General features: G+C 42.2%; 1 protein-coding gene across 1 annotated transcript; it reads left to right on the top strand.

Annotated features, from left to right (window-relative positions):
- The first annotated feature begins 142 nt into the window (after nucleotides 1–142).
- Nucleotides 143–4,071, top strand: kpna2 (karyopherin alpha 2 (RAG cohort 1, importin alpha 1)). Its single transcript, XM_010743957.3, has 10 exons — nucleotides 143–258; nucleotides 470–582; nucleotides 684–824; nucleotides 2,003–2,091; nucleotides 2,180–2,543; nucleotides 2,652–2,915; nucleotides 3,008–3,241; nucleotides 3,335–3,517; nucleotides 3,604–3,753; nucleotides 3,834–4,071. The coding sequence occupies exons 2-10, from the start codon at nucleotides 526–528 to the stop codon at nucleotides 3,921–3,923; spliced, it is 1,572 nt and encodes a 523-aa protein (XP_010742259.1). The 5' UTR covers nucleotides 143–258; nucleotides 470–525; the 3' UTR covers nucleotides 3,924–4,071.
- The last annotated feature ends 4,604 nt before the right edge of the window (nucleotides 4,072–8,675 follow it).

The following is an 8,675-nucleotide window of genomic DNA, read 5'->3' on the forward strand; positions in this document are numbered from 1 at the left end:
AAAACAGATCTGGGAGCAGTCCATCCGTCCTAAACGTCACAAATACGTCACGAAAACTGACCCAGAGTCAGCGATGTTACATCTTTTTTTTTTTGTGACGCCACTTCCCGCGAGCTGTGTGATTTTCTTTCAAACCGGCCAATCAGCGGAGGCGGCTGGACGCGCTCGCTCGAACGGACCAATCAGGAGGCTTTGTGGCAGGAATTTAAAGGTCTGTGCGGCTCCCATTGACCAGCACAAGCTTTACGGCACGACACGGTAAGCGCATGTTCAACTGTATGTGTAGCTTTATTAAATAATAATGTAATTTTCTTATAGAAATATATTTTTATGTGTTTTTTTAATACTTTAAGACGTTAGTCAGGTAGCAACGTGCAGATTTAAACGTCAAACCGGCGGTGTGGCTGTTTGACAGTTGCTTTTCTGTCACGAGGCTGTTCAAACTTTTAATTTTAAACTTTGTTTACAGGATTAAAACACCAAAAAAACTCAACTTTTAAACTGCTGCTAAACTCCCCTGACAACATGTCCGAGAACGGAGTCCGTCTGAACAAGTTCAAGAACAAAGGCAAAGACGCCAACGTGAGTTTGACTTTGACATGCCGAGCATCGTTTAACGGTTCAACTGCAGAGATGCACGACTTATATTTTAATTTAACTCTTTGTTTTAATTTTAAATGCAGGAGCTTCGACGCAGGAGGGTGGAGGTGAACGTGGAGCTCAGGAAGGCGAAGAAAGATGATCAGATCTTCAAGAGGAGAAATGTGTCAGCGTGTCCTGATGAGGCCACTTCTCCTCTGCAGGAGAGGACCCAGAACTGTCAGGTAAATACAAAATGCATCATTATTTACATTAAAAAAATACTTTTAAAAGGGAGTATGAAGCATTGTAACAAAAGACCCCGCCCTGGACAGCTGGACAGCACTAAACTGCAAAATAATAGTAGTTGTAGCTTGTTTCCAGTCATCAACAGCAATTTTTGATTAGATTAGATTTACTTTATTCATCCCACCACAGGGAAATGTACTTGTTACAGCTGCAGAGGAAAGTGTAGCATGCATTACAGAATTAGAAAAAAGTAGAAAAGGCAAAAACACACAATAAACAGACAGAAATATCTATAACCTACAATAAACATGAAAAACAATCAACTTTCAAAACTGACAAGTACTGAGGATAAAAGTGGCATGATATATAAAAAGAGTATTGTAATGTAAAGTGACCATGATACAAATATTATTCCAAGAGTAGTGACCATAATATAAATATTACAAAAAGTAAGTGACCATAGTATAAATAATAACTGCAACGTATAAATGAAATAAAATAGAAAAGACATGAACAGGAGACTACGACATGATCAGGTGGTGCAGGTGTTGGTCCAGAAAACTGCCCATGAGTGGCCTTTTTCTTTTTTGGTGTTCAGGTATACCTCATCCCTAACCCCCCCAACATTTTTTGGGGGGTTAGAGATTTTTAAATCTCCTTTTTCCGGACTTGGTGGAGAAGTTTTGGTCTACAGTGTCCAAAATCTCAGCATGCGTCCCCCCTACCTAACGCAATTAAACAACTAAATGTTATTTATATCCAGGGGTGTGCTGCATGGTAGTCTTTTATAAAAAAAAAAAAGTAAAATATTTTTAAAAAATCCTCCCTATACCAGGACATAACACTTGATGGAGGCCACTAGAAGAGGTTTTGTGATGCAGGGAGGATCTTTGACATAAGTGTCCAAAAAAAATGTGGAAATCAGTTTCCATTCCCCAAAAATAATAATAATGGCGATGCTGCCCTCTATATCTAAACTGCTCAATTAAAGATGGTTAGATAAACGCATCATTGATGCCGAGGCATCCAGTAGCAACACTGAAGTTAGACCTATGAAGATGATTTTTGCAAAGATACAAATAGAAAATATAAAAAAAATTAAAGCAAAATGTTTGAAGTATAAATAGAATGTGAGAGACTAAATTTACTGACTTCATGTTGTGACGATTGGCAGGCTGCCCGACAGTGGACTGTCGAGGAGATCCTTGCAGGAGTGAACAGCGGTAACGCAGAGTCCCAGCTCCAGGCCACGCAGGCTGCACGGTGAGAACAACTCCTCAAAAGAACAATGTGCATCGTAACAGACGAGTCACCGCCGCGATGACTCACTTTTACCCCCTTCTGCTCGCAGGAAGCTGCTTTCCCGTGACAAGTGTCCTCCCATTGATCAGATGATCAGCGTCGGTCTGATCCCGAAGTTCGTCGCCTTCCTGGGGCTGATCGACTGTCCTCCAATCCAGTTCGAGGCCTCCTGGGCTCTGACCAACATCGCCTCCGGGACCACTGACCAGACGGCCGCTGTGGTCGAGGGCGGGGCCATTCCCGCCTTCATCGCCCTGGTCACATCCCCGCACCAGCACATCAGCGAGCAAGCCGTCTGGGCTCTTGGAAACATTGCCGGCGATGGATCGGCTCTTAGAGACCGGGTCATCAAGCACGGAGCCGTGGCCCCTCTGCTCAGTCTGCTGGCGGTGCCTGACCTCTCTGTATTTAATGTAAGTATATTCTTCTTATTGTCCACAAGGGGGCGCCCCAACTCAACCCAGTGCTGCTCCATGTCAAACTAATGCCTGCTCCTCTCTTGTGCTTGATTTCTTCTACAGGCCGGCTACCTGAGGAACGTCACATGGACGCTGTCGAACCTCTGCCGCAACAAGAACCCGTCCCCTCCCATGGCTGCGATCCAGCAGATCATACCCGCCCTCATCCGCCTGCTCCACTGCGATGACCGGGAGGTGCTGGCTGACGCCTGTTGGGCCGTTTCATACCTGACGGACGGCTCTAACGATCGCATCGAGGTGGTGGTCCAAGCTGGCCTGATCACACGCCTGGTGAAGCTGCTCGGCTTCGACGAGCTGCCCGTAGTCGTACGTATAAAGCCTCGCTCGTTGCAGCCTCTTAAGCACAACTCTTTAGTGTCTCACTGGTTATAAAACGATCCCTGTCGACCTCTCTCCAGACCCCCGCCCTGCGTGCCATCGGCAACATCGTGACCGGCACAGACGAGCAGACTCAGGCGGTGCTGGACGCCGGAGCCCTGAACATGTTCCACAAGCTGCTGCGCCACAAAAAGGCCAACATCCAGAAGGAGGCGGCCTGGACTCTGTCCAACATCACAGCAGGGAAGGACGGCCAAATCCAGGAGGTCATCAACGCAGGCCTCGTTCCGTACATGGTTGACATGCTCCTGCGGGTACGTTGGGTTTTTGTTTATTGGTGCTTTGCTTCGCTGGCTGCCGCACTGCTGTCTGAAATTTCTCTAACTTTTCTGCTCTCGTCTCCGCAGGGTGACTACAAAACTCAGAAAGAGGCTGTCTGGGCCGTCACAAACTTCACCAGCGGGGGCACAATCCAGCAGGTGGTCTACCTCGTTCAAGCCAACGTGATCGAGCCTCTCCTGGGCCTCCTCTCCTCCAAGGACAGCAAGACCGTCCTCGTCATCTTGGACGCCATCACAAACATCTTTTTGGTGAGTTACGGTTTTAAAAACAAGCGAAGTTGTTCATCTATCGGAGGTGGCTGCTGTTTTTTAAATGCTGATGTCTTCCCATCAAGGCCGGGGATAAGATCGGCGAGTCGGACAAGCTGAGTCTCATGGTTGAAGAGTGCGGCGGACTGGACAAGATCGAGGCTCTGCAGTCTCACGAGAACGAGATGGTCTACAAGGCGGCCCTCAACCTGATAGAGAAATACTTCTCCGAAGAGGTACGTGTTTGTTTTTGAGATGCTGAACTGATCTTTAAATCGACTTCTTATCCTTACTCCTTATTTTTGTTCTTTTAAAGGAGGTGGAGGTGCAGGGTGTGGCCCCAGAAGTGACCAGCGACGGCTACGCGTTCCAGATCAGTGAAAACCAGAGCACTTTCAATTTCTAGATAACTTTTCTATTCCCTCTACTCTACTGTACCCTCAAGCTACCGTTTGTCCTTTTGTTCGTGTTACTGTGGAGTTTGTTCTTTTGTACGTACTGTACATACTGTTTTAGCATGACAAAACATGTTGTAAATAAAGTCGTAATATGTCTGTGGTCTTATTTTTGTTCCACGTCGAGGGTATTAACTTTTGAAATCAGACTCCGTGTTGCAGATGGCAGCAGACACGAGCCGAAGCTGACAAATTAAAGCGGCCGTATTTTATTTCTAGTAGAAAACCGAGTGTAGAGATGCCAGTTTCCAGTTTCCAAGTACAGACATGAAATAAATGATGGTCCAGGATTGTTTTCCGCTGCCAATGGGGCCATCATCAAAGCAACGTTGTGTAACTTTTCATAACTAACTTTAAATCATGTTGATGTCACACTGACCTGTAATCAGGTGAATGGTTTCTCTGTCATTCATTGTTCGTAACTTTGTGCTCCGGGTACGATCACCCACGAGAAGTACGTAACGCTTTACGGCACTAAGACACACACCACCAACTATTTCACTGATTCTGGTGAAACTGGATCATATTTTATGGAGGAAATGTTTTCTGGTTTTCCTGCCGCCTCAACTCTGATTTACAGAGTTTTACTGATGGACCGTGAAGTAAACTGCTGCCAGCTGTAGCTGCTGTTAGCTCAGTTTGTTAGCTTTTGTTGCTAATGCTAGCTCAGTTTCTGAACTGCTGTTAGCGAATATTAACGTACGTTAATAATATATCAGCTGCTGTTAGCTCATGTTATCTAAGTTTGTTAGCTGCTGTCGTTAATTTTTCTTCAGTTTCTTAGCTGTCGTTGGCAAATATTAGCATATGTGAGCTAAACTTGGCTAATGTAAGTTGCTGTTAGCTCAGTTTCTTAGCTGCTGCTAGTTAATATTAGCCTATATGAGCTATAGTTAACTAATGTGAGCTGCTGTTAGCTCATGTTATCTAAGTTTGTTAGCTGTTGACGTTAATGTTAGCTCAGTTTCTTAGCTGCTGTTGGTGACTATTAGCTTATGTGAGCTAAAGTTAGCTAATATCAGTTGCTGTTAGTTCATGTTACCTCAGTTTCTTAGCTGCTGCTAGTTAATATTAGCCTATGTGATCTGAAGTTAAGTAATGTTAGATGCTGTTAGCTAATGTGAGCTGCTGTTAGCTCATGTTATCTAAGTTTGTTAGCTGTTGATGTTAATGTTAGCTCAGTTTCTTAACTGCTGCTAGCTAATATTAGCATTTGTGAGCTAAAGTTAGCTAATGTCAGTTGCTGTTAGCTAATGTGAGCTGCTGTTAGATCATGTAAGCTCAGTTTCTTAGCTGCTGTTAGCTCATGTTAGCTCAGTTTCTTAACTGCTGCTAGCTAATATTAGCCTATGTGAGCTAAAGTTAGCTAATGTAAGCTGCTGTTAGCTCATGTAAGCTCAGTTTCTTAGCTGCTGTTAGCTCATGTTAGCTCAGTTTGTTAGTCGGGCTGTGAGCTCAGGGCACCAGGGGGAGTGTTAGTGTTTGAACCACCGGGAAGAAGAAGAAAAAGAAGAGGAGGAGGTTTTGAGGCCCTGGGGGGAGCGAGTGAATGCAGACAGGGAGTGGAGCTGGTGTTGTGCCAGAACAGGAGCTGGTTAAGTGGGAGGTAGAACTGGAAGAAGCTGAGAAGAGAAAAGGATTACTAGTCAGTAACATAAGCTGGCTGCTATGTCTGCTGACCTCGTTGATGTTTGGCTGTTAGAAGAGTCGTCGACTTGCTCAGTTTTATAATATAATCATAACAAATACACGTGTACAGCTGAACATGTTTATCACAGTGGGATGAAACTGAGGGGGCGCTAAATCACAAAAAAAAAAATCTACACAATGTTGCACAAAGTGCAAGGACTTTGTGGCTGAATTCCATTTAGCTGCTTAAATTTAAGCATCCTAATCTTACAGGTACAAGTAGATACAAAAACACACATTGTGAGACGTGAAACCTTCATGTTGTGTTTATTTATTTTGTCTTTCACCGGTTTCTGTTACCTCTGTTTGTAGATGTGTTATTTATATTACATCTGCTGCTTTGCACAACAAATATTAGATTCCTTGAACCTTGAATCACAAAATCAAGGTGCAAGGATTTTTTAATATTGAATTTCTTCATATTAAAACTAAAATAAGTGAAGAAGATCTTCTGTACAAGGTGATAAATTATGTTTAATCAATGCAATCAAAGTACACTGTGTGTGTGTAGCGAGGTGCCACATGTTAGAGAAATGTTACACCCCCACAAAGTGTGTGTGTTAGTGAGTGTGTGTGTGTAGTAATATTACAGGTACAAGTAGATACAAAAACACACAATGTGAGACTATGTTGTGTTTATTTATTTTGTCTTTCACCGGTTGCTGTTACCTTTGTTTGTATATGTGTTATTTATATTAGATATTAGATTCCTTGAACCTTGAATCACAAATTCAAGGTTTTTAATACTGGATTTCTTCATATTAAAACTAAAATACTTGCTTTTTTTCTGTACATGGTGATAAATTATGTTTAATTAATGCAATCAGAGTAGAAACACACTGTGTGTGTAGCGAAGTGCCACATGTTAAAGAAATGTTACACTTCCACAAAGTGTGTGTGTGTGTGTGTAGTAATATTACAGGTACAAGTATATACAAAAACACACAATGTGAGACTATGTTGTGTTTATTTATTTTGTCTTTAACCGGTTGCTGTTACCTTTGTTTGTATATGTGTTATTTATATTACATCTGCTGCTTTGCACAACAAATATTAGATTCCTTGAACCTTGAATCACGAATTCAAGGTTTTAATAATTGAATTTCTGTTTTTTTTTTCTGTACAAGGTGATAAATTATGTTTAAATAATGCAATCAAAGTAGAAAAACTCACTGTGTGTGTGTGTGTGTGTAGCGAGGTGCCACATGTTAGAGAAATGTTACACTCCCACAAAGTGTGTGTGTGTGTGTGTGTGTGTGTGTGTGTGTGTGTGTGTGTGAAAGCAGGCATTTCCCAATTGTAACCCAACCAAACCAAGCATCTTAACTTTAAACTTTTTAACTTCGCTCTCAATAAGGCCCCTAATATTAACGTTTTTTGTTTTAGCATCAGTCCTAGAGCGAAAACTTAAGGGTAACATAAGCTAACAAGCAAATGATGGACATTAGCTAACTAAACTGTTTAGCCTCAACATAACTTAATAGTTCACCTACAGCAGCTAAAAAACCGAGCCTTAAAAAACAATTAAAAAAAACGGATCAACAAATGAGGAGCGCATGTGCCTGAGACACAGGGTGACACGCTAAGAGATATAAACGATAAGGGAACGCTAAACAGGCATCATCGACACACGAGGTAGGGTGTGTAAAACTATAGCTCTAAAGAAGTAGGTCTAAATGATTAAGCTGATCAGCGAAAGCTAGAGAAAACTGTAGCTAGCGAGCAACTTACATTAAGCCAAGTGTTAAGCCCTCAAACGATAAAGGGTATAAATGTAATATTTTGCTAACGACAGCTAAGAAAAATTGAGGCAAACAATTAAACGAACGCAAAGCCAGCTTTCAACCAAACTTAGTTAGATAACATGGCTAACAGAACCGAGCTGATTTACGCTACGCCTAATAATTTCGCTAACAGCGTTGGAATAAACTGAGCCTTAAGCATTATTAGCAAACAAAAGCCTAACAAAAAAACTGAGCTAAAAAAACAGCAAAGTACAAGCATGGCAGCAAATTGACTTTCAAACCTTCAACGGTTCCAATCAGTTTAAAAAACAGAGTAACATCCAGAAGGGGAAACAAACCAGAAAAAAACATTTTTCTCCTCTCCTTTTCCGAGCCCTCCCCTCTCCCTTCTCTTCCCCCACTTTTTTTCTCCTCTTCCCTTTCCTTCCCCATAAAAATGACCCAGTTTTACCAAAGAAAAATTCCATTCACCCCAACTTTCCTCCAACACCCCAGAATCAGTTAACTAGTATATTGGTGCTGTGTGACTTATTTTGAGTGCCGTAAAGCCGTTACGTACTTTCTCGTGGGTGATCGTACCCGGAGCAACAAAGTTACGTCACCTGATTACAGGTCAGTGTGACATGAACTATTTTAAGTTAGTTATGAAAGTTACACAACGTTGCTTTGATGATGGCCCCATTGGCAGCGGAAAACAATCCTGGACCATCATTTATTTCATGTCTGTATTGGAAACTGGAAACTGTGCACTTGGAAACATTCTCTACACTCGGTTTTCTATAGAAATAAAATACGGCCGCTTATAAATTTTTTTATTTAATATAAAAAAACTGTTTTTTTAATTTTAGTTTGGTCCAAGCTTATTCCCTTTCGGCCGTTGTTCTTGCCCCTGCATCTGCAAGCCAACACGGAGTCCCCCCCTGATTGCAAAAAGGTTAATAATTAAATTTATTAAATTTTAATTAATAAAACTTAATTAATAAATAATTACTACATAATCACATTACTACCTACTCCATCCACTCACTTACCCTCCGCCGTGGGGCCCCCCCCTCAAGCACCCCCCAAACGCCCCTATTCCTACCGCCTTTTTATTCCTCCCCACCTGTTTTGTCATGGCTTCACCCCCGTCATGTATCCAGTGACGTACAAAAAAGACACAACTTTCCCCACAAGTAACACCCGAACAACAGGACCCCCCGGTAACACAGCTTGCGAGGTAACAAGTAGAGTAGAGGGAAAGAAGAAAGGTTATCAAAAGAAAAAAAA

This window comes from Larimichthys crocea, chromosome XII, assembly GCF_000972845.2.
Source record: "Larimichthys crocea isolate SSNF chromosome XII, L_crocea_2.0, whole genome shotgun sequence".
In the NCBI taxonomy this organism is placed as follows: domain Eukaryota; kingdom Metazoa; phylum Chordata; class Actinopteri; family Sciaenidae; genus Larimichthys; species Larimichthys crocea.

Coding starts and splice junctions, on each gene's coding strand:
- kpna2 (XM_010743957.3), top strand. CDS start 526: ATGTCCGAGAACGGAGTCCGTCTGAACAAGTTCAAGAACAAAGGCAAA. Junction 583..683: donor ACAAAGGCAAAGACGCCAAC/GTGAGTTTGACT, acceptor TTTTAAATGCAG/GAGCTTCGACGCAGGAGGGT. Junction 3,242..3,334: donor TGGTTGACATGCTCCTGCGG/GTACGTTGGGTT, acceptor TCGTCTCCGCAG/GGTGACTACAAAACTCAGAA.